General features: G+C 45.6%; 1 protein-coding gene across 1 annotated transcript in view; it reads left to right on the top strand.

The window, feature by feature from the left end:
• PAPPA (pappalysin 1) overlaps positions 1-26,416 on the top strand; it is a 284,791-nt gene that overhangs the window by 232,098 nt on the left and 26,277 nt on the right. The window contains exons 18-19 of the mRNA XM_061604307.1: positions 2,661-2,808; positions 13,796-13,905. Of these exons, the coding sequence (XP_061460291.1) occupies positions 2,661-2,808; positions 13,796-13,905 (258 nt within the window). The remainder of the gene's footprint in view (positions 1-2,660; positions 2,809-13,795; positions 13,906-26,416) is intronic.

Below are 26,416 nucleotides of genomic sequence, written 5' to 3'. Positions count from 1 at the left end.
AGTGCCAGTTTCATCCAGTGGACACATTTTTGTAGACCGTTTTGACTAATGTGCCCATTTGTACAAGCACTTTCCCCTAACATCATGATTTTTTTTAAAAAAATATGTTCAGTTAAAATATCCATTTTTATGCACACTTTAATGCATTTTGTATTCATTGGCTGGTTGGATCACACCTGCAACAGAAACATTCAGAGAAGTGTGAATTTCAAAGGATACCTGTTTCAGTTTCTACCTTGGTTCGAGAAGTGTGAATTACATAGTTTCTCATTAAAGTGCAAACGAAAATAGTCTGGGAGTAGGTTCAGTTTGCACTCATTGTGGAAGCTGAGGACTAGAGATGGGATCCGTTGGCCGGTGCCAGTTCAAGAGCATTCTGTGGACCTAACTGGCTGGCATCGATTTGAGTTTGTTCTTTGTCCGCAAGTCACTGCTTTTATCGATCCATTTTATTTCCCCTCAGGAAAAATGATATTGATATTAATATTTTAAAGAAAATGTTGACATCTTAAAAGGAAATGCCGATAAATTAAAATATTGATAAACTGAAGGAAATATCAGTAAAATATAAATATCAATATTTATACGTGGATTTTTTTTAAAAAAAATCTGTTTCTGAAAATAGCCACGGAAAATCACTATGTAAAAATTAGATCTTCAATTATAGTAAATAAATGAATTAATGGGAAATTCGGTGCCGAATCCCGACTGGGCAGAATTCTAGCACTGAGGACAATGCTGAAGTGCATTCCCCCTGTTCACTTGTCAGTTCTCCGGCAGAGAGCACTGATTCCTGTTTCCTTGCTGTGGACATACTAACATCCTTCCAGGGAGACCTTCACATCCCCTTGTTTTCTGCGGTGAGGTGACCGAGCTTCCATGTGCAAAAGACATCGCAGTCTTATGGCACCCCAAAGATGGACAAATTCAGTGTGTAGCACAGGGGTGCCAACAGCCTTTTTCAGCCCAAGGGCCACACTCCCTTCTGGGCAACCATCCGGGGGCCACATGACAGTGGTGGATGGGGTCACACAGGCAAGAGTGGGAGGAGCAATGAATGTCAGTTACACCTTTGAACAGTAGGCTAGTTTCCACACACGCTCACACACCCCTTCTGTGTCCTCCATCCCGGCAAGGAAGAGGCAGCATCCCAGTTCAGGGACACGTTCCAGCCAGTCAGAAAACATGCAGGGAAGGTGCAAAGCAGAGCTGGTGATGGGTGTGCCTCAAGAGGGCTTGTGGACTGGGGAGATCCTCAAGGGCCAGACAGGCTCCTGGAGAGCCTGAGGCTCCATCTCCCTGTTGTAGTAGAAATATTTGCGTATTTAGTGTTAGGGGGAAGTGGCCATAGCTTGGCAGTAGAGCATCTGCCTTGCATGCAGAAGGTCTCAGGTTCAATCCCCAGCATCTCCAGGTAGGGCTGGAGAGCCACTGCCGGTCAGTGTAAACAGTACTGATCTAGATGAACTCTCGGTCTGACTTGGTTTAAGGCAGGCTCCAGTACTCCTATTTGTGGACCACAGGCTACATTTTCATCCAGATCCGTGGGTCTTCGTTTCTTTATGGCTGAAATCCGATACCCCAGGGGTGGGCAATAGATGGTCCTGGGGACTCATGCGACCCTCAGCCTGGTTGCAGAACCCCACAACAATCTATCAGTTCATACCTCTGGCAGGAGCCTGCTAGGTGCGGGACGAGGGTGTGAGGAAAGGAGGGAGGGTGGGAGGGCATAGAGGGGAGCAGAAAGAAAGAGGCAGCCCCCCTTTTGGCTCCGCCCCCATCTCCCACTGGTTTGGCCCCACCCATGACCAGCATGCAATCCCTGACAGATTGCTGCCGAAGGAATGCAGTGTGCAACAGACAAACACCTGCCTAACCATGCTATACACATTTACCTGAGAGTAAGGCCAATTGGGCTTTCTTCTGAGTAAACATGTATAGGATTGCCCTGCATTGTATTTTTTTTTTAAAAAAAGCCTGCTCTCTTAATTCATAACATCCACAAATTTCATAACATCTGCAAGGAGGCTTGCAAAAAAACCCCCCAGCAAATGCAAAGAAGCACCCATAAGGTAGATAAAAGAAGCAGGAATAAAATAGCAGCAAATGGAGTATCAGCAGCCATAAAGGACCGTGATATCTGTTCATTCAAAGGCAATGCAATCAGGCATGCCCACAGCCTCTCTTGGTGCTCATCTTACTACCTGGGTGGTTTGGATCTCGTCTTGTTGTAGATATTTATGAATGAGTCCTTTAGGTTCTTGTCTCAGTCTTATATTTGGTTGTATTTCTGTCCTTACTTTGTAAGTCACTTTCAGACACCTTAGTGTAAAAAGTGAATGATGATGATGATGATGATGATGATGATGTTAATAATAATAATAATAATAGACAGTGGTGACTGGTGCCCATTGGGGCTGGCAGGATGGAAGGGAGGGAACCCAAAGGTAGATGACCAATGACAGGCAGAGCCACCCCCAGCAGGTGAGGGCTGGCTAAATGCAGGCTGGGCTTGGTGGCCCCCGTATGCCCCAATGGACCATTCTCCACTGAATGATGATGATGACGATGATGACAGTTGGGATACCTTTTCCCTTCTTTGGTGCTGATTCCCCTGATTCTTCTCTTTCCTAAGGCTTCTTCCTGTTTCCTCTTCCCAGGGCCGTGGGAGCAACGTGATCCACTGCCGGAAGGACGGCACCTGGAGCGGCTCGTTCCACCTCTGCAGAGGGATGCAAGGACATTGCTCTCTTCCCAGCCAGCTGAGCGGGGGCCTGAAACTGCAGTGCCTGGATGGATACAGCATAGGTATGACTTTTATGACTTTTTGCCAGCTAAAAGCCACACAGCTGGGTTTGGGTTGCTGAAAAAAGGCAGGAGGGGAAGGGCATGGGGCCATCCTTGGACTCTTCCTCTCCTTTCCTGGACTGAGCTTCAAAGCAACGCAGCTAATTAGTCCCTTTTAAAAGGGCACGTCAGGCTTTCAGATGCCAGACCTCTCGGGAACTCCTGGCTCTCCCCAGCAGTCCTCTAATGGAGAGATTCCTTATGGTCCTTGATTATGGTCATTGGCAAGGTGAAACTATGCAGACGGCAACTTCCCTTCCTTTTTAAAAAAGTAACTTTGTGCACATGCATTTCCATCTGGATCCGCCCCACGAAAAACCAGCTGCAGTGAATTTGTAGTATGTTTACCCTGGAAAAGAGAAGATGAAGGGGAGACATGCTAATGCAGGGATGGAGAGGTGTTGATAGGAGCACTTTAGGGATTAAAGTAGGAGTTATTCCAACTCTGCTACCCAAGATCCTTTAATCCAGGGTGGGCAGCCTGTGGCTCTCCAGATATTGCTCAACTACAACTCCCATAATCCCAGGCCATGGCTAAGATGGCTAGGGTTGATGGGAGATGGGAGTCCAACAACATCTGGAGGGCTACAGGTTGCCCACCTCTGTGATAGTGGTCTTCAATATTGGAAGGGCTGCCATGCAGAAGATGGAGTTCTCTGTTGCTCCAGAGAGCATTCTAGCATGAAATGGATGGGAAGCTATCCCCAGTTCCAGATTTCAGCTATTTGGGATACTTGGCTCAGCAATTACCACATGAATTGTTGTTATTCATAAGATGAATATGAGCCAACAGTGCAACGTGGCTGCAAAAAAGGCAAATGCTATTTTAGGCTGTATTAACAGAAATATAGTTTCTGAATTGCATGAAGTACCAGTTCTTCTCTATTCGGCACTGGTTAGGCCTCATCTTGAGTACTGCATCCCGTTCTAGATATCACACTTTAAGAAGATGGAGATAAACTGGAACAGTTTCAGAGGAGGGTAACAAGGATGATCATGGGACTGAAAACAAAGCCCTATGAGAGACTGAAAGAACTGGGCATGTTTAGCCTTGAGAAGAGAAGACTGAGGGGAGATATGATAGCACTCATGAAGGACTTGAAAGATTGCCACACAGAGGAGGGGCAGGATCTCTTCTCGATCGTCCCAAAGTGCAGAACACGGAATAATGGGCTCAAGTTGCGGGAAGCCAGATTTCAACTGAACATCAGGAAAAACTTCCTAACTGTTAGAGCCATACGACAATGGAACCAATTACCTAGAGAGGTAGTGGGCTCTCCGACACTGGAGGCATTCAAGAGGCAGCTGGACAGCCATCTGTCGGGAATGCTTTGATTTGTATTCCTGCATTGAGCAGGGGGTTGGACTCGATGGCCTTGTAGGCCCCTTCCAACTCTACTATTCTATGATTCTATGAAGCACAGGCACTATTTGTTGTTGTTGTTGGGGAAAATTACACGTAGGAGAAGGTTCTAACAGCAGAAGGGGGCAAGCATCCAAAAGCAAAAGAAAAGAAAAAAAGGGGGGACCCCCAAAATGCTTGAAAAAATATTTAATATAACAAAAGCCCAACGCGTTTCAGCCACTCAGTAGTTTGGCCTTCGTCAGGGGATGAACTGGTTCAAAATATTCTTCTCTAGCAAATCTGTTCAAAATAATAATGACTACCTTAGTGGGAAGTTTCTAGCCAGCAACAGAGGAGGGCCAGGATCTCTTCTCGATTGTCCCAGAGTGCCATCCAAATGTTGTTGGGCTATGGCTCCCATAATCCCTGTCTATTGGCCATGCTGGCAGGGACTAATAGGAAATGGAATCCAAACCCAAGAACGTTTGGAGGGCTGCAGGTTCCCAACTTCTGGTGAAGGCAATCTTGAGCTAGATGGATCAGTGGTATGGCAGCTCCTATCGTCCCCATGACATCCTGAAAGCATTTCTCGGTGCTTGTGGAATTGGAAGGAGACAGTTGTGCCCTGTAGAAGTGGACCCTCTGTTAGGTAACCCTTTCCCCTCTGTTCACATCTTGGAGACAACCTCGGGGTTTCAGACAGCTGTGTTTCCCAACCCTAGCTAGGAACATACTAGAATTCCACCCAATATGGATTTTTCATTAATTTGTTTATTCTCTATTGTTTCCGATTAAAGTTTTACGCAGCAAATTTCCATGGCTGTTTTTTAAAATTGATTTTTTAAATTAAACTGCCTCTAAAATATTGACATTAAGAACAATAATTTTATCAATATTTCATTTCATTCATCGACATTTCCTTTCAAAATACCTATATTTCCTTTAAAATTATGGATATTTCCCTTTAGCATTCTTGATACTGACCTGTTAGGTCAATGGAATGCTCTCAAACGGGCACCAGCTTTTCCCGATCCATTTTTTCTCTCCTCACAAAAAAATGTTGGTATTAATATCTATAATTTGTAAGGAAATATAGATATTTTGAAAGGAGGTATCAGTATTTCCCATATCAATAAATGAAAGTAAATATCAATAATGTAATCATTTTTAATAGCAATATTAAAAAAATATTTTTAATATTATTTTTTTAAAAAATAATCCTTTTTTGAAAATAAGCCACATAAAAATCTGATCTGCAATGATAGAGAATAAGCAAATTCATGGAAAATTCAGTACCAAATCTGAATTGGGCAGAATTTTAGCACATCCTTAACCTCTACCCACATAGCCCCCTTTCAGCCAACCCTTCCCTTCAGAAGACAGCCTCTTGTGCCTTCTTCAAGAAACGTGGGGTGAAGACAAACCTGTTCACCTCCCCAAGAGAGGGGACACTATTAGTGAAAGCATTCTATGAGGGAAATATTGCTTTGCAAAAATGTGTTTATTAGGCAAAATTACATAAATAAATGTGTCTGTTAGGATAATTTCACATGAAAATGCTGATGAGTTTTCATGAGGACTTTTAAAAGAAAACATTCACAAGCTGATCTGGGAATGTGGAGAGCTGTACCAACGAAAGGAAAAATGAGACAGTGAGAGAAACAGAAACGGAGAGATTTGCACATCCATATCATTGACCCCGGTTGCATAGGTTAGCAACTCAGGTAGAGATGCAGACTAGAGTTTGGGTCTCTCGGTGGGTGTTTTTTCCTCTGCGCCATTCTCTCCTTCGCTATCTTTTTGAACTCCCAGGACCCTAGTCAGAGGCAGTATGTTTTTGGAAACTAGTTGCCGGAAGCCTCAGGAGGGGAGAGTGTTCTTTCACTCGGGTCCTGCTTGCAGGCTTCCCCCAGGCACCTGGTTGGCCACTGTGAGAACAGGATGCTGGACTCTTCTTATGTTCTTATGTTCTGAATCTCTCCCTCTCCCTCTCTCTGTCCGTCTCTCTCCCTCTCTCTCTCTCTTTCTCTCTCTCTCTCTCACACACACACACACTATCCTCAATGATCCCTCATTATAGGCTAACTACTGTGAGGCACCAGGAGTTGCTTCACCCGCATCCCAAGAGGGAGAGGAATGCGACCCGGATGAGCTCACCGCTCTGTAATGATGCCAATTATGGATCCTGTATCAAAACAGTTCAGGCCGGCTCCTCTCCTGGAGCATAAATTGCACCACTGGCGAAGCGGCAAGACAGCCAGCAGCCTCCTTTTGCCTGACAATGTGTTTTTGCCCCTGGAGATGAGGTGACCTTTAGATGCCTGCCAAGGGCTACCGCAGCATGGGAGGGGCATTTCCCCATCCCCCCATTTTTTGAGAAACAGGTTCCTAATTTTTTTGGCAGGGAGATGGGAGCGGAAGATGGAAACAATGAGGAAATCATAATTACCCTCCTCCCCAAGGTGCTGTTTGGTTATCTAATTACATCACTTTTCCTATGATCAGTGTTTGCAGTCAACCTCCTTGGCTCACTGCAGCAGTTAAGTTGTGGCTCATCTGGTATGTTTTGTGGCCAAAGCTGAGCCTGGACCGGGTCTCCCATGCTTAACTCCTCAGGCAGCGATGGCTGGTGGCTCCGTGTCAGTGGGCATGGGAATCTGCTTCGAGTTTTGGTCTGAACTTTCCAGGAGCTATCCAGGGTGCTGAAGCACTTTGCACAGCTCCTTGAAAGTTCAGACTAAAATCCAGAGCAGATTCTTTTGCCTCACTGACATGGAGCCACCAGCCGCCGCGGCCCTCAGAGCCTCTGGCAATATCCAGCATCCTTGGTCAATTGTGGACTACAGTAAAGCCATAGCTCAGTGGTTAGAGCATCTGTCTTGCCTACAGAAGGCCCCAGGTTCAGTCCCCTGCATCTCCAAGTGCAGCTGGGAATGTCCCTTTTATGAAACCCTGGTGAGCTGCTGCCAGTTGGTGTAGACAATACTGAGCTAGATTGGCCAATGGTTTGACTCGGTATAAGGCTGCTTCCTACATTCCTAATTCAAGATCGCAGCCATCATATGGGGGAAGGACCATAGCTCAGTGAATCTGCTTTGCATGCAGAAGGACCCGGGTTCAGTCTCCAGGTAGGGCTGAGGATGTACACAGTCTGGGATCCTGAAGAGCCACTACCAGTCACTTTAGACAGTATTGAGCTGAACAGGCCAATGGTCTGATCCTCCGTGGCGCAGAGTGGTAAGCGGCGGTAACGCAGCCGAAGCTCTGCTCACGGCTGGAGTTCGATTCCAACAGAAGGAGGAAGTCGAATCTCCAGTAAAAGGGGTCGAGGTCCACTCAGCCTTCCATCCATCCGTGGTCGGTAAAATGAGTACCCGGCATACGCTGGGGGGTAAAGAAAGGCTGGGGACGGAACTGGCAATCCCACCCCATATATATGGTCTGCATAGTAAATGTTGCAAGACGTCAACCTAAGAGTAGGAAACGACTCGCACTATAAGTGCGGGGACACCTTCTTCACTTCCTCTGTTCCCAACTTGCAACACTAAGAACATAAAAAGAGCAGTGCTGGATCAGGCCAAGGGCCAAGCTAGTCCAACATCACCATGACCGAGCAGAAGCCTATGAAACATTCATGTGGAAAGATTCAGGATAGACCAAAGAAAGTACTTCTTCACACAGCCCGTGGCTCAACTATGGGAGAGGTAGTGATAGCGACCAACTTGGATGGCTTTAAAAGAGGACTGGAACATTCATGAAGATCAGGTCAGATGTTCTACCTACACTGTCAGAGACAGCATGCCCCTGGAGACCCTTAGCTGGGAATCACAAGAGCGCTCTTGCACTAAGTTCATAGAATCATAGCATAGTAGAGTTGGAAGGGGCCTACAAGGCCAGAAAGTCCAACCCCCTGCTCAATGCAGGAATCCAAATCAAAGCATTCCCGACAGATGGCTGTCCAGCTGCCTCTTGAATGCCTCCAGTGTCAGAGAGCCCACTACCTCTCTAGGCCATTGGTTCCATTGTCATATGGCTCTAACAGTTAGGAAGTTTTTTCCTGATGTCCAGTCAAAATCTGGCTTCCTGCAACTTGAGCCCATTATTCCATGTCCTGCACACTGTTCTGCACGCAGGCTTTCCATATGGTATGCTTTCACTTGGATTCCCGCTTTGAGCAGGGGGTTGGAGTAGATGGCCTTATAGGCCCTTTCCAACTCTACTGTTCTATGATTTCTGGTTGGTCACTGTGGGAACAGGATGCTGGACTCGATGGGCCTTGGCTTGATCCAGCAGGGCTCTTCTGATGTTCTTAGGGAGATCATCTGGCCACAGTTCTCCATGCCTCAACAATGTCCGGACTGGATTAATGCAATGTTGGAGTCCATGAAGTGGCACCAAAGGGCCCACAGAGCTCTACCAGCATGCCCTAAAGACTCTCTAGTCCCCTTTGCCTCAGATTATAATATAGGATGACTTTGTGAGTTTCTCTTCACTCCCGCAAGCTCTGCCCATGCTATCAATGGCTACTAGCTAATATGTTCTACCTCCGCTGTTGAAGGCAGGATGCTTCTGAATGCCACTTGCTGGGAATCCCAGGTGGGGAGAGTGCAGTTGCACTCATGCCCTGCTTGTGGGCTTCCCATTAAGACATCTATTGGCCATTGTGAGAACAGGACGCTGGACTAGACAGGCCTTTGGCCCGATCCAACAGGTCTCTTCTTATGTTCTTATGGGAAGCCCAGAAGCAGGACCTGAAGTGCAACAGAGCTCTAAAGCAAAGCATCATGTAAATCAAAGGAACACAGATTGTAAAAATATACACTCAGGAAAAAGAAAAAAGGGGTTGAAAAAGGAAACTGCAACAAGTATCAGAGAATATCCTAATTCCTGTGAAATGACCAGGATGAAATATCATGGGTTGTATCCAATGTACCCACTGAAATTAATGAACATGGAGAACTTAGCTCCATTAATTTAGATGGGACTACTTTGAATGTGAGTGGGGGAAAAATGAGAAATGGACATTGACAGATGTGCCCACCCCTAACCCTCCACTGGCATTGCCACAGATACCACTGGGGCAAGGGTTAGTCATGAGCCAGAAGGGACCTGCCCTGATCTTGTTTCTAACACTAGTTGGAGTTCAGAGCTTGCTAATGACGCAGTTGTAGCAGCTGTGCCGTCGCAAGAGTGATTTCGCAGGGGGAGGGAGGCAAAGCAGCAGCAGCACCCTGGGGAGGTGGGGGGGTGAGGAGTTGTGTCTTCGAAAAGCTCCATATATTACTACTTATCCTAATAGGGAGAGGGCAGGGCTCCTGTGGGGCACAGCCATCAGGAGGAATAAGGGATTCACCTGCAAGCAAGAGTGCCACACCACTTGCGTCCTACGGTGGAGGCTGTAAACAGGGGGCCCAAATGCATTTCAGACTGGCTGTTCCTCCATAGAAATAAATATTTATTTATGTTATTTTAAAATTGATATCCCACTGTTCCTCCCAAAGAAGCCCAGGGTGGCAGAGGCAGTGTGGTCAGAGACAAGGGTCCAAGCCTAGCTTACTCCCTGGCATGCTAGATTTCTATGTGCAGGGAGATTAGATAGATGGATGGATGGATGGATGGATGGATGGATGGATGGATGGATGGATGGATGGATGGATGGATGGAATAAAGGGGGCTAAGTAGTTCTCCCCCTCTCTATTTTATCCACACAACAACCCTGTGAAGTAGATTTTATTTTTATTTCCTACCTTTCCTCTAAGGAGCTCATGGTTCTGTTCCTCCTTCCCATTTTACCTCACAACAACCCTGTGAGGTTGAATAGGCTGAGGGACAGTGACTGGCCTAAGGTCACCCACTGGGCTTCATTGCTGCGTGGGGATTTGAACACTGGTCTCTCAGGTCCAAGTGCAACATGCTAACTGCTACACCACAAGGGCTCTTTCACTGACAGCTAGAGCGCTCATTCCCACGTGTCTTGTAATGTCCACATATATATGCAGTGAACATTTCCAAGCTGCATGTGAGTTCTTTCAAAAATTTGCTGAGCATCCACATTGATATAAGTGAGCTGTTAAGCATTATTTATGGGCAACCTGTTTGTTTATTTGGTAGCCCTGCTTCTGGCTTCCTCCTAGGTGTTCAGAGCAGATAGCCACAGCAGAGGACCGAGAGGCAAGGTTTCTGCATCTGCTCAAAGCTCAAGTGGCCTGAGCCAGGCCCTTCAGAACCCTGGACAGGTCCCAGGAAGAGACAACCTGCTCTGACAAGGGCTGGTTACTGTGAGCTCTTACATAGTCCTTCCTTCTGATTGCCCCTCCCATGCCCCTCCCCCTTGCTGGAGAATGGTGATCCTTAAAGGGATACGCTTCTGAGCTGGAGTCTGGGATTTAATACCCTCTCCAGTGCCACTTGCTGGGCATGCTGCCTGCAGTGGTGAGCAGATTAGGCATGCAAGCCTTTAGGGGCAAGAATGGTGGTCCCTCTCCTGGGGTCCAGCCCTAAGGCTGCAGTCCCTAGGGGTCCTGGCTTTGATTGTCTTGAATTATAATGGTTCCTCGACTTGAGCCCACCATCAGGGCCCAGATTTGGAGGGTCTGTGGGTGGTGCTGCTGACTCAGCTGATCCTTCTCGTTCCGTGCCACTATTCAAGACATTACAGTACTAGTAGTCAAGGTCATGGTCAGTTGCTCACAGGGGAAAGACACACACGCACACTTCTGCCAAATGGCTGTTCTGTTTCTCCTATTAAGATCAGTAGTGTAGTAGCAAATCCAGAAGTTCAAGGTCCCTTAATGATCATCACAGCCATGTCCCACCTTTTTTGCTGTTGTGTTGAGAATGAGATCCTTGTTAATGCCTTCTCTCGCAACAACAGACATCCCTAGGAGCCAGTAAGCTTTTAAAGAGAGAGTGTTAGCTACTGAAAAGAGTCTTCTCAGTGGCTGACTCGCCCCCTTTCACTCTGACTGGCTCCAAACAGCAGGAAAGGGCAAGGAAGCATTTTAGAAGACTCTTATCAGTGGCTAACATACTCCCTTTTCATGCTGATTGGCTCACAGCATGTTGGAGACATTGGGGCCCTGCTGGAACCCTGCTCGCCAAAAGGTAAGGGGCCTAAGACCCCTTGAGACCCTGGACAACTACACCCATTATTAAGCTGAACCATCTCTGAACCTGAGATGAACCTGAGAACCATCAGCCTTCATCTACAACAAGGGTTGAGAGCCTGAGGCCTGGGGTCTGGATGCGGCCCTCCAGCCCTCTCTGTCCGGCCCTTGGATATCTGTCTTGGCCACACCTCTCAACAAAATTAGATTTAGCTGGCTCTGCCTCTACCTCCTTTTGTGGGCTCCCTGCCTTCTGCCTCACCAGTCCTAACAGCCACCAGTTGCCACTACCACACGCCCTCTCCTTTGTTCTCCTTACCCGCTTTGCTTCTTTGCCACTGTGGGTGCAGACTGAGCCAGCTCCAGCATTGAGGGGGACCTGACAACTCCCCCTCCCCTGTCTGGTGGGCTGTCCTCTATTGACATCTCCCCCGTCCCAGGAGGTTTACCGGTTGCTGGGAGCAGCAATTCACAGCAGCAGTGCGGCAGCCTGCGGTGAACAACTCGCCGTCTAAATTAATCCCAGCGTTCCCAATGTAGCAAGACTTGTGAACACTGGGGCAAATTAAAATGGGGGAGGAGTCACAGAACCAGCGTAGGGGGTGGAGGGGAGGTGTCAACAGTGGGGGTGCTGGAGTCCAGCAGGATGCTTGGTGCTAACGCCAGCCCTGTGTGGATGAGCCATCGCTTCTGTCCTGGTTGAGCAGGAAGATGCAGGCTTGCCTGTTCTCTGGAAATCCCTGCCTATTGATATTAGCCTGGCACCTTTATTGCACTTCTTTCGATGCCTGCTAAAAAGCCTACCCAGACACATCGTTTTATTATGCATAGAATCATAGCATAGTAGAGTTGGAAGGGGCCTATAAGGCCATCAAGTCCAACCCCTTGCTACATGCAGGAATCCAAATCTAAGCATTCCTGACAGATGGCTGTCCAGCTGCCTCCTGAATGCCTCCAGAGTTGGGGAGCCCACCACTTGATTCCATCGTCATATGGCTCTAACAGTTAGGAAGTTTTTTCCTGATGTCCAGTCAAAATCTGGCTTCCTCCAACTTGAGCCCATTATTCCATGTCTTGTACTCTGGGACGATCGAGAAGAGATCCCGGCCCTCCTCTCTGTGACAACCTTTCATGTACTTGAAGAGTGCTGTGATATCTCCCCTCAGTCTTCTCTTCTCCAGGCTCAACATGCCCAGTTTTTTCAGTCTCTCCCCATAGGGCTTTGTTTCCAGTCCCCTGATCATCTTTGTTGCCCTCCTCTGAACCTGTTCCAGGTTTTTTTAAAAAAAAATCGGTTGGGTTCTAATGTCTGTTTTGATCATTTTATTATGTCTGCTTTTTTACTGTATCGTATTGCTATGTTCAACTGCTATTTTATACCATTATATACTGCTTAGAGCAGAGGTTCCCAGACTGAGACCACCAGTGGTCCATGAGCTTCATTAAGCTGGTCCATGGCATGTCCACATTAAATATTCATCTTAATGTTTAATTGTATTTTTAGTGCTTCTTCTGTTTCTTAGATTGCATTTTATTGAATTTATTGAATTAGAATCTGAGTTCTATGGAATGCATAATGAAATAAAAGAAACTATTAAAAACATGCAGCATCTAGCACAGCGCATTACAATTGCTGCATCAAGCAGAAAAATCATGGTCTGCCAAGATCATCAGTGATTTCCAAGTGGTCTGTGGGAGGGGGGGAGTTTGGGGACCATTGGCTTAAATGTAATTTTTCCATTAAGTGAGATATAGTAATATCTCAGTTAACAAATCTTCCAGGAAAGCAGTTCCTTTCAACGGAGTCCTTTTTGGATGCAGGGGGGCATAGGGACACACACTTTGACACCGTCAAAATGTGGTTGCTGCAGGCAGCTCTCTCGTGTATGGCTAGAATGGCGCTCCTTGCCAGGCGGCACAGGATTCTCCTCAGTAAACAGTGCTTTGGGTGCCCTGTAAGCACTGTTTACTGCAGACGGGTCTGCTCGAGTGCAGGGGAGGATGGCAGAGAGAGAGACCAAGCACAGGGTGGTGGTGGTGGCAGCTGCCCCTTGCCTGCCTGCTCAAACGTACAGAGAGAACTGTCCACAAAGCTTTAGATTGCTATAGCAAGATGCTACATGATAAATGAAAAAAGGCAAGGCAAGCATCCCTGGATGCATTTCGGAGGAAGCCTTCAAGTGGTCTGGCTTACCTGACCTCGTTGTTTCATTTCAGACATGCATATTGTTAGTTTTGAATGAAAAGTTTGCTGAAAGATGCTGAACGGCGATTCTTTTTCTGTGGTATGGGAACCTCTCCCTATTCTTTCCATGTTATTCCTACACCTGGTATCAAAGTTTCTGTTAAAGAATTAATGACCAGGAACACATGTAGTTCCTTAACTGTGGTATTATTTTCTAAATCTTGCTTAATAAATGTGTGCAATGAATGGGTCGTTAATAGTGGGCAGTTCCCTTTTTTTAAAAAAACACACCTCTTTTTTTCCTTTTCAAAGGAGCTGAGTGTACCATCTTGTGCCCAGATCATCACAGCGAGCCCGTCCTATTGCGTGCCAATGAGACGTTACAAGACATCCAGCACTGGATGAACCCTCCAAGAGTGAAGGTCAGTAGCCAGTTGGTTTGATGGAGAGACTGCCGTAGAACATTGACCTGGGTTTACACCCTCCCCTGTTCATAAGCTGACTAGGCTGGTTTGGTGCTTCAAGGCAGTCAGTGTTTTGTGAGGAGGAGTCAAGCACATACCAGAACATTAAGTTTGTGCTTTTAAAGTGGGTCCAAGCGCTGTGTCACCTGAGTGCAACAAATCCACCCTTTAAAAACAAAGCACACTGGACTGTTTTGGTTTGGAAAGTGACGGGAATGCATGGGAAAGTACGGGATGAGCAAATAACTAACGGAAGGATGGGTAAACAACCTGAAACCTGCAAGCAAATCAGGATGAATGCAGGATGGATGCTCATTATCATACAAACGTCCCTTAAACAAATAAGGGGAAAAAATGGTCCAGTGAAGACCAGAGATAGTCTAACCACTGCACAAGCTTTGCGCAAGCAGATCAGAATAAAGAATAAATAAACAGTTTGTCTAGAGGAGCCCACTGTGAGAAACAGGATGTCTAGCCAAGATAGACTAGAGACATTGATTTATGGATAGGAATTAGGGATGGGATGATCTGTCAATTTCAGTTCTCTCTGTTTCTTATTTTTCCTATCTTAAATTCAGTTCTCCACATTTCTGCAGCAGTTTGCATTTTTTTCAAACAAAATCCTCGTGAAAATTCTTCAGCATTTTAGTGCGGATTTCTCGTAATAAATACATTTTTGTATGTAGTTTTGCAAGGACTAACTTGCAATATAATACATTACTAGCAATATATTCATTTTGTGCACGCTTTTCCCTAATATATGCATTTTGGTAAACCTTGGTTGGTTGGAGGACTGCATCGCAAAATTCAGATAAGTGCAAATTTCAAACGATGGCTGTGTTTTGGTTCTCATATTGTTTCAGAAAGTGTGAATGTGATAAATGCAGCTTTAATTGTGAACTGAGCTGAATTCCTCCCCTATCCTTACATAGGATACAAACATGACAGAGAAATAGGGCACTTCCAGACTATTTTCGAATGGGTTTCAATCATATACGAACAAATTCAGGCTGCACAAGTAAAGCTGATTTGCGAAACAAACCCGCTTCTCCAAAATATCAGACTTTTTGCAAGAGGGAAAATACACTGGAAAGTAGAAATCAAGTGGAAATCTTGTTTGGCAAAATGTTGTCTAATCTCCCCGAAAATGAGTCAGGATGGATGTTCATTAAGTCAACAATGCCATCTAATCTCCCAGCAAATGTATCAGGATGAAGGCTCTTTGTTTGGAAGCGGCCACAGATAAATGCATTTGGAAATAACTAACTCTTAGTCTAAGTCTAACTTTAACTTTAACTCCGCTCCAAAGTTAGTGCTCAGTTTTCCGATCCCCCTTCACCTCTCAAAGAAGGAAATCAAAATTTCCGGTTTTCTTTCTCTTACCCCAGAGGGCTCCAGGTTCCATTCAGATTGCTAACTTTCAAGCACCTTGGGTTGTATCGAGCTAAGTTCTACTTAGAGTAAAAGGTAAAGGTGTCCCCGCACTTGTAGTGCGAGTTGTTTCCGACTCTTAGGGTGACATCTTGCAACCTTTATTGGACAGACAGTATATATGGGGTGGGATTGCCAGTTCCATCCCCGGCCTTTCTTTACCCCCCCAGCCTATGCCGGGTACTCATTTTACCGACCACGGATGGATGGAAGGCTGAGTGGACCTCGACCCCTTTTACTGGAGATTCGACTTCCCCCTTCCGTTGGAATCGAACTCCGGCCGTGAGCAGAGCTTCGGCTGCGTTACCACCACTTACCACTCTGTGCCATGGAGGATCTCCTTAAATGACGGAGGATCTACTTAGAGTAGGCCCACTAAAATTAATGGATCTCAGTGGGTCATGTCCATTATTTTCAGTGGGTCTACTCTGAGTAGCGCTAACATTGAATAGTCATTGATTTCGCTGTTCTGAAAATAGGGAAGGACTGTTCCGTGTATTCCTGGTCTATGCCATTTGCATCTGTTCATTCATAAGTCTGTTCCCACCCCATTTCCACATCTATCTGTGATTTTTTAAACACACACACATACATGAAAATGCACATTATTTTTTCTACTTTTTTGTGGGGCAGGGGGGATTGTACACATTTTACCTGAAAATACTCACATTTTAATATGCATTTTATTTGTTTGTTTATTTATTTATTAAATTTATATCCCACCATTCTTCCTAGAAGGAGCCCAGGACGGCAAAAAAAAAAACACTAAAAACCCTCTAAAACAACTTAAAAACAAAAAAAACTTTAGAACATACTAAATCAAACCATTTTAAAAAACATATGAATATTCCCAGTTGTGGAATGATCTCACTGACAAGGTGCTCCTGGCACCAACACTGTTATCTTTTCGGCGCCAGGTCAAGACTTCCCTCTTCTCCCAGGCATTTTAGCATGTGTTTTAAAATGTTTTAAATTTTTAAATTGTGTTCTAAATTGTTTTTTTAAAAGATGTATCTTAAATTGTATTTGTTTTTAGTTACCGTAAACTGCCCAGAGAGCTTCGGCTATGGGGCGGTATACAAGTTTAATAAATAAATAAATAAATAAATAAACAAACAAATAAATAAATAAATACTAAAACAAAACATCTTTAAAAACATATTAAAGCATCTTTAAAAACACTTAAAAAAACCTTTAAAAATGTCTAAAACAGTAATTCCAATACAGAACCATGCAATTTTGTACACATTTGGATGCATTTCTTGGACTGAGAACTGTTGCAAAATTTCTTGGGGGGGCAATGCAAAACCAAAGGATAACTGTGTTCCTAGCCGGCATATTTGCCCAGGAATTGTGGATTGGCTCGGTCCTCTGAAAAATGCAGACTGAGCAGAATCCTTAAGTATCCCAATCTAAAAATGAAAAGAAAGGGAGGTGGGGGAGGGAGGCAGGGGGAAAAGGAAGGAAGGCTCCTAGACCCCAAGATCTATCAGGGCCATTGGGACAATTTCTTGCAGAGAATAGGGCAGAGAAGTGGGTGGCCTGCAAGAATAATAACAGACTGCCCCCCCTCCAAGGCCCCCTGTCACTCTCCGTGTCTCTGCTCCTTTTGTAGCCCAGCGCAAGACATAAAAACGTCCTTATCTCCGTATTAGAGTCTGGTTCTCACCATCTCTTTCTTGAACTTTAGGCTTTCAAGGTTGTTGGGGGGGTTTGTGGTTTTTTTGTGTTTTTTTGGTAATTTGTGTGAAATAAAAATCCCAGCTTGAAAGATTTGCACTCCCCCCCTCCCATGCTGTCCTCCTTTATGGATGCCGTCTCTTGGAAGGAACCCTAACGAGTTTTATACCTGCATTTCCCTGGAGGGCTCATTAGTAGCCAAGGGAGGGGGGAAATAACTGGTAGTAAAAAGGGGAAGGCAGCCTGGATTGGGGGAGGTGACAGGGAGAGATGCTGATGTTTTCCGGGAATAAAGACAAAAAACACAGGTCATTCTCGCCCTCAATGGGAGCAGTCTTGTGAAAAGGGCGTTCATTGAGGAATATTCCCTAATTTCAGCCATTCACCTCAAAAGTCGCATGGTTGATACAGCTAGACAAATCACTGAAAAAGTGCTCACTTGGCTGAATATTTGCATTGGTTCGATGCTATTCCAAATCCTTTTCTTCTTCTGGCTGCTGCTAGTTCTCAGTGGCATTTGTCCTCCTTTGCCCTCATTGACCTCATCTTCATTTGCCCACACAGCTATTTAATCCAGGAGGTTGTGTCAATCCGCATGACTATGGCCTAGTTTGCAACTAATGCTAAACCATGGCTTATTAAATGGTTTACTAAACCATGGCTTAGCAATATGTGTGAACCCAGCCCAGCAGCTTAACTATGGTTTGTTAACTATGGTCAAAGGTCACTCATTAACCAAGGTTTGTAGTTGGTTTATGTACCTTAGTTAACATTAGCCATGGCTTAGCATTATGTGTAAACCTGGACCTTCTCTTTAACTTTCAGTTGTCACTGCCCAAAAGCTACAGAGCCATGAGCGAACAGTGACAAAAATTTCAAACCACACTCAAGGCTTGACACTTAAAGCTTATGCAATGAAACATTTGTTTCTGTTCAGCCCTAATTTAGATTTGTTTTGTTGGGGGAAGAATGCCCTTCTTTGCCCTCACTGTCCTCACCTCATTTGCGTGGGCCATGGATTGAACAAAAAAGAACAACTAACTGCTCTTGCAGAAATTAAGATGACTGGGTTGCTGCAATCACCTGCAAACTCGCACCAAGCTCCTATGACGGGAATACATTTCCCAAACCACTAGAATTCAAGTGCAGATCTTCCTTACCAGGCCACTGAGGTTACGTGTAGCTTTCTTGCTCTTTGTGACAGCCTCTGGGAGACAGAATGTCTGAAGCCCACAGCACAGGTTTAACAAACAGAACAGCAGAGATGGTTGCAAAGGAAAGATTCAAGATTCTACGGCAAGTGCAAATTTGAAGGCAGCTGTGAGCATTGGGGGGTGGAGAGGACCTGTATGTCTCCAGGTACATCCTGGAGATGTCATCCATGGCCAGAAATTTGCAGTGCTACCCATAGCCACTGGTTAGCCAGACAGCATCGCCAGCTGGCTCTGCTTAATTCCTGGCTTGCTCCACTTAGCAAGTGCTATATATCACATGGCCGTTAAGACTTTTACGACATGTTGCAAACTTTTTCTTTTCCTGGAATTGAAAACTGGGTGATTTTACTGTTGTTGGTGGTTCAAATAGTACCAAATTTAATCCAGTGGTGTTTGCGGAAACTGAGGCATTTGCTCTGCAGCTGCTATTGTTAGGATAAGTACCTGGGATTGCTGTTGTCAAATAAATATTTTCAAGAAGAAAATAGAAACAGTCATTTTTTCCATGCACAAATTCTTGAAGGTGCCACCTTATTTTTTTATGTATGTATTGATTTATAATGCTTTGGTTTTCCAACTCTACTATTCTATGAAGCATTTCTAAACCATTTAATATTTCAAAAATCTCTAAGCAGTGTACCCTTTGAACAGTTAAAAGCAATATACCTTTGCACTTTGAACAATTTAAATGCAAAATACAACCTAAAATCATTAAAAGAGTATGCAGAGATAAAGGCAAATAAAACAGTGATCCAGGGAGTCCATACACATAAATCAGGGTCCATTTTTATGGGTCAGGGAAAGCCTGCACAAAATGATCAGTCTTTACAAGACGTCAGACGCAACCGATGGTTGGTGCTTCATGTATGGCAGAGGGAAGGGCATTCCACCGTACAGGGGCAACAGCAGGAAGTGCCCATTTTGGGATCAACTCCCTAGGATGTTTTGTAAGGTGTGGTGCTATGAGTAGAATCTCCCAGGATGATCTAAGTGATCTTGCAGGTCTGTACAGGAGCGGGTGATCATTCAGGTGACCTCTGCCCATTTACTTGAGAGCAAGCAAGCCATATGTCAAGGATTGCATTGTTTTGGGAAAGGCTAATATGGACATAAAAAGTGGGATATTATTTCTTCAGTGGAGATGCCTAGTGCAACACTGCAATTTTGCAAACTAAAATAAATAACAGAGAGATGAGCGAAGGAAGGATAAATTCAAGCATTCTTTTAAAACTTTAGTAGTTCACGTTTTCCCCGGGTGGGGGGCACAATCTCCTGATCTTCCAGAATGTGACCTGAAAACTGATTGTGCCCTGTCAAATTATAATCTCGAAACCATGACAGAAATGCAGAATGGCACAATCAGAGCCATAATCATTCTGAGATGGTTCCATCATAACAATAGCAATAACAACAACATGATTACTACTACTACTGCTTTTACATTTATATCCCAAATTTTCTCCAAGAATCTCAAGGTGGTGTACATGGTCGTCCCCCTCTGCATTTTATCCTCACAACCACCCTGTGAGGTAGGTTAAAGCTGAGCGATACTGGCTCAAGAGTAGGGATGGGCAAATCTGTCAATTTTGTTTGCTTTTTGCTTCTCATTTTTCCAATCCTAAATTCAGTTCTCCATATTTCCACATCAGCTTGAGAATTCATTAGCATTTTAGTATGCACATTTTTGTATGCTACATTGCCTAATGCACAGATTTCTGTAAATCAGTTTTCCTCATAGAATGCATTTTTGTATGCTCTTTTCACTAATACCGACATTTTTGTGCACACTTTACCTTAAGAGTATTATGCATTTTTGTACACATTACTTGGCTAGAGAACTGCGTTGCAAAGTTTCGAGAAGTGTGAATTTCAAAGGATAGCTGTGTTGTGGTTTCCAATATGTTTCAGAAAGCGCTAATTCAGTAGATTCCACCTTTAAATGTGAACGGGATCTAATTTCTCACCCAAGGGTCACCTAGTGTGCTTCATGGCTGAGTGGGGATTTGAACCCTGTTATCCCAGGTCCTAGTCCAGCACTCTAACCACTACACCACACTGGCGTCCTCCTGCTCAGCAGTTGTCAGAGAGTAAAAGCTGCCATTTCATTAGGGCTGTTTTTGACCGTATGGAAGAGAAAGCCTTGCTGTCTTCCACTCTCCCTTCCCATTATCAACATTGCTACGTTGGTTTGCCCTCTGAGTTCGAGAGACTAGAATCGAGGTGTGTAGTCATCTCAGGGTCTCCGGGGTCTTAGACCTTTTACTTTTTTTTCAGAGCAGGGTCCCAGCAGGGCCCCTATGTCTCCAGCATCTTGCAAGCCAATCAACATGGAAGGGGAGTACGTTAGCCACTGAGAAGAGTCTTCTAACATGCTTACTTGTTTTTTTCCTGCCTACCAGAGCCAATCAGAGTGAAAGGAGGTGAGGTGAATTAGACAGTGAGAAGACTGTTCTCAGTAGCTAACACTGTCCCATTTCATGCTTATTGGTTCCTAGAGATTTCTGTGGGAGAAGGCATTAACAAGGATCTCATTCTCAACTCAGCAGCAAAAACAGGGTGAGGGTATGTGGCTGTGACTAACATGAAGCGACCCTGCACTTCTGAATGTGCCACTACACAACTGTTAGAATCTGCTGGTTTTTCGTTTCCTTGCTATGCCTATGTCTATATCTCTACTACTCTATCTTCTTTCCAATTTTTTTAAAATGCTCTTCATGTGCAGTAAGTAAGAGAGTAAAATGTTGTCTTCCTGTTTGCGGTGAGTATCGGCTTTTCAGTTTCCAGAGGGTTGCCGAGAACTCATTGGGAATGCGTCTGACCCCACCAAGGGGGCCCCCTGCCTATTGCGGTCTCACTCGCTTGAGGGATAAACAGCCCAGGCCTCCTTTCCACTCCCGCCCAGCCTTCCCCAGATGCCTTTTCCTTCCATTTCACACAGACCAGACCTTTTTTTTTTGCAAGACAGGTGGAGCAATCTGGGCCCTGAGTAATAGTGGAAAATCCGAGCCCATCGGAAAGATAAACAGCACTGCACAGATAGTATAAAAGTCCTTTTTCTAGAACATACCAGGTAAGCCTCAAATGGCAGAAACTGTAAAAACACGGCAAGGTTTCCCCGCAGACAGATTAAATTAGCCCTCAAAATTAGCAGGGGGAAAGGGGAGGTTGGTGTGTGTGTATCTAGACCTCCACACTTTTAATAAAAACCTCCTGCGGTTGAGCATATGCAGAATAAATGCTGTCAGTGTGTTGCCATGAAATAGCCTGATAAAATGGCTTCTTGGCTCCCAATGGAAGAAGAGCCCAAGGGCCGAGCTCCATAGCGGAGCGTCTGCTTTGCCTGCAGAAGGTCCCGGGTTCAACCCCTGGCTTCTGCAGGAAGGGCTGGGAAAGTTCCACATTTAAAACCTTGAAGAGTTGCTGCCCGACAGTGTAGACAAAACTGAGTTAGATGGATCAAAATGGTCTGACCTGCCATAAGGCAGCTTGCCATGTGCGCTTTAGGACCGTGCCACTACTAAATTCAAAGCACTGTCAAAAATGGAAACAGTGAATAGTTATATTGACTGGAGATAACAATAACAAACACCTGAAGACATGGAATCATAGTTGCGGGAAGCCAGATTCCAACTCGACATCAGGAAAAACTTCCTAACTGTTAGAGCCATACGACAGTGGAACCAATTGCCTAGAGAGGTAGTGGGCTCTCCGACACTGGAGGCCTTCAAGAGGCAGCTGGACAGCCACCTGTCGGGAATGCTTTGATTTGGATTCCTGCATTGCACAAGGGGGTTGGACTTGATGGCCTTATAGGCCCTTCCAACTCTACCTTCTATGATTCTAGAACCATAGAGTTGGAAGGGGCCTATAAGGTCATCGAGTCCAACTCAATGCAGGAATGCAAATCAAAGCATTCCCGACAGATGGCTGTCCAGCTGCCTCTTGAATGCCTCCAGTGTTGGAGAGCCCACCACCTCCCGAGGTCATTGTGTCCAGGGTGATATCTGTCTTGACACTCTGGAGAGGCACTGCCTTTCAGAGTAGGCAATATTGATCTAGAGCAACTGTGTGTATTTTGGGGGGAGAGAGGGGCCATAGGTCAGTAGCTGAGTACCTGTTTTGCATGCTGAAAGATCCCAAGTTCAGCCTTTTGTCCTCGCTCAAATTCCGATCAAAGGGTTCTTGGATGGAAAGAGCTTGGCTGATCCAAGCAAGAGTGTCTTCTCCATTTTCTGCATTTACAGCTCCCACTTCTCTCAACAGAAGCCTAATCAGGTCTAGCTAGGACAAGTGATCTATTTTCCTTTACTAATTCCTTTCAGCAGTCACCAGTCCTCTTACGTGACATATAGGAACACTGAGAGAAGCTGAAGGAACTCTTTGGTGCCTGCCCCGAAACTTTTTTGGGGGTGGGGGAAGGGGAGCAGCGGTGGCTAGCAAACCTTTTGAAGTGTCCATGACCCATGGGAAAACTTGCAAAGGTTGCCTTATGAAACGATCTCATGCGAACAAAAAGAGGACTCATGAGCTCTAGATGACGACTCAGTTTATTCGTTCCATTCATAACCTGCCCTTTCCCACCAACCCCAAGGTGGGTGGTGCTTAACTTTACAATGCCTTCTGAGGCAGGTTAGGCTTCTCTACAGGGCCAGCACCAGAGGGTAGCCAAGTTGGGCTCTGGCCGAGGGCCCCTGCGCCCAGAGGGGCCAGTGAAAGGCCCCTCCTTAGGGTTGAAGGGTAGCACTCTCCTTCCATGATCATCGGGTCCCAACCCTCCCATGGATTGGGAGCTCCCAGGCATCCCCCAATACAAACAGCATGGGCTTCAATAAGCACCCACGGACACCCCACCTGCCTCTCCTGTCCCTGTGAGTGCCTGCCATCAACCAAGATGGCAGCAGGGGCTTCCCTAAGGACATGATGCAAGAGGTAGGTGGAATGCTTAGGTGAGTGCCACGGACCCAGGGCTGGCTGGTGCCCAAGGGCCCAGTCATGCCTGGCACTGGCCCTGCCTTTCAAATCTAGAGAGTGATCTCAAGGCACAGGGCTAGCCCTATCATTAGGTAGATTGAGGTGGCAATGTCAGGCAGCTGATTTGGGGTCTCAGGAAATGGCAGCAAATTGTTAGCATTTCTTTATTTATTTACTGCCAGGGAGGAAGGGCTGATGGGATTTTCTGCCTCATAGGCCAATAAAACTTGAAAGGCTTTGGTAATTTTGCACCTCCACTAGAGTGCATGCATGTGTGGGGGGTACATTTGCTGCTTCCCCAGAGGCAGTGATATACTTTTGGCTGGCTCTGAAGAGGGTGGAGGTCAATTTTAAACAGGAAATGAGACCCACAGGTTAGGAGTGGGAAACCATTGCACATGCTGCTTTTCTCATCTTGACCCCCCCCCATATTTTCCCCCTCAGTTAAGATACAATATCAGAAGTAATAACAAACAAGCCTTGCAGCTAACCTTAAAGACTAACAGGTTCACTTTTTGGTGGACTTTCCTCATCTGAATCGGTGGCGGCTGCCCGATAAGGGCGAATGGAGCACTGGCCCACCAACCTTAGTCTGTCCTCATCCAGCCCTCATCTGCCAGCCTGCTTACTTATAAACTGCCTAGGGGGTGGCACTGGCTGTCAGCTCTCTCCTCCTTGGCCTCCATGTCGCTTTTGTAAAACTCAACAGGGAGAAGGAGGAGGAGGAGTCAAAACTAGTGTTACTTCACTTGGTCTGTCATTGGATCTGGCTCCATTTCCTGCAGGGCTCCTTTCCTTCCTCCTTACCAGGCCCAATCTGAAAGAGAAACAACGATACAGTATCGATACATTTAAAAATGTTTTTAAAGTTGTTTTGTTTTAATGTATCTTAAGGTCTGTTTTTATGATGTTTTCGGTGTTTTTGGTGCTTTTGTTTGCCGCCCTGGGCTCCTGCTGGGAGGAAGGGCGGGATATAAATCAAATAATAAATAAATAAATAGATTTCACATAAACATTTCCATCCTAAACAATTATTTGGATGGACCTCCTATATTCCTTTTCCGTTTCTGGGTCAGTTTTTTATTTTTTTGTAAAAAATACCTTTCCATGAAGTAACCACAGGATTGCAGAATGTGTGTGTCAGGGAGTCAGCTATTTATTTGTGTGTGGGGGGCATCACTTGCCCTCATCTCATTCTTTCTCTGCCACAGCTAAGATACCATCATAAATCTGTTAGTATTTAAGATATAAGATTCTTCTTTTTGCTGTATAAGATGCAGTAGCGTAGTGGCAAATTCAGGGGCTCAAAGTCTCTTCATAGTCTCAGTCACGCCACCTTCTAAGATTATACAACCTTCTAAGATTATAGAATAATCTGGCCGGTCTTGAATACAGCTTTCTGCTTCTCTATCATGCCACCATTTGACTGTCCTTCCTCACTGTCAGAGATATCGCTGGAATTATCGAATTCAGTGTTATATGTTTATCTCCTGCTGCCACCAAACTGCCTGGTGATGTAGATGGGATGCTATCATCAGGATTCACTGTTTCATCTTCTGCAGTTACAGAATTCTCTATAACTTGACTTTTTGAAGTAGGAATTAATAGAAACTCCTTTCACTCTGATTGGCTCCAGTCAGCAGGAAAAACCAAAGAAGCAAGTTAGAAGACTCTTCTCAGTGGCTAACACACTCCCCTTTCATTCTGATTGGCTCATAGGACGCTGGAGATATAGGGACCCAGCTGGGACCTAGCTCCCCATAAAGTAAGGGGTCTAAGACTCCCTGAGACCTTGACGACTACACCTCTAGTAGAGAGTCATACGCAATGGTAGCCAGAGGCAGAGTCAATGACTGATGGATCCAATTATTAATAGTTTTCTCACCATCCTTTTCCCTGCTAAGTTCCAAAAGGACAAAACTCCAACTAAGGAGCTGAGAGAAAGGGCCAGCTCTTGGACTGGTTGTAAGTAACTGGTTGCAAATTTTCCTGTGGCCACAATGCATCTCAGGCTTCTCCTTCAGCATTATGGACAAGATGGACAGATGCAAGGAGGTTGTGCCCTTGAAGTGATGAGGAAACCCCCCTGAGGCCTTTACCAAATTTCTCTCCACACCTCCCCCCCCCCCAATTTTCCACAGCTGGGGCTGTCCTCCCTGTCACGAGTGAAATATTAACCATGCTGCTTTGAGAGAACCTCAAATATTATTCAGATCTCAAGGTTTCTGTTATTGCAAGCGTCAGGCCTAGCATTTCTTGTAAATACTTGGAGAGGAGCCAGATCATGGAAACAGTAGAGGTATTAGAAGCAAATAGGGGACGGACAGAATAGTTGCGCTTAAACTCATCCAGGGGTTTCGCTCAAAGAAGTTGCTGCTCAGATCTCTCTCTTCACATCCTTCCAATGCGAGTGCAGTAGTGGGATTCAGATTCTAATCTCTGTGATAGCAATTGTGGGTTCTATCCTCGGATACTTTTGGTAAGCCATGACTGTTTAAATTGGAGCTCTGAAAATTGCAGCTGTGAGGGGAGTAGGGGGTCTCCAAACAACTCTCAGCTCCAGGGCTGGCACCAGGTATGACTGGGCCCTTGGGCACCAGCCTGCCCTGGGCCTGTGGCGCCGTAGCCCAACACCCCCCTGTGGAGGCAGTGTAGGGCTAATGAGCCCACCCACACATCCCACCTACCTCTTGTGTTATGTGAATGACATGTACGCGTAGTGCGCATGCCTGCCATCACCCAAGGTGGTGGTGGGGCATCAGCCCCTTAGGGAAGCCCCCACTCCCATCTTGGGTGATGGCAGGCAGGCATGCACAGTCTGCACAGCATTCACACTGATGGGAGAAGTAGGTGGGGCGTGTAGGCGGGCTTATTGAAGCCTGTGCTGTCTGTATTAGGGGGGTGCCTGGGAGCACCCTCTCCATGATCTGCAGCAAGGTCAGGTTGCAGGACCCAATGCTGCCACGGATCACTGAATGGGAATACCACCCTCCTCCGGTAAGGAGGGGAAGTTCAGGGGCCCCTCTGGACCACAGGGACCGTTGGCCAGGGCCCAACCTAGCCTCCCTCGGGCGCCAGCCTTGCTCAGTGCCCTTAACAGACTACAGTTGCAACAAAACCTTTGGGGGAAACCATGACTGTTTAAAATACAGCTTTAATACTGTTTTAAATAT

Source organism: Rhineura floridana, chromosome 20, assembly GCF_030035675.1.
Source record: "Rhineura floridana isolate rRhiFlo1 chromosome 20, rRhiFlo1.hap2, whole genome shotgun sequence".
NCBI lineage: Eukaryota > Metazoa > Chordata > Lepidosauria > Squamata > Rhineuridae > Rhineura > Rhineura floridana.
The sequence above is the reverse complement of the archived record's forward strand: the minus strand, read 5'-3'. Positions and strand labels throughout refer to the sequence as shown.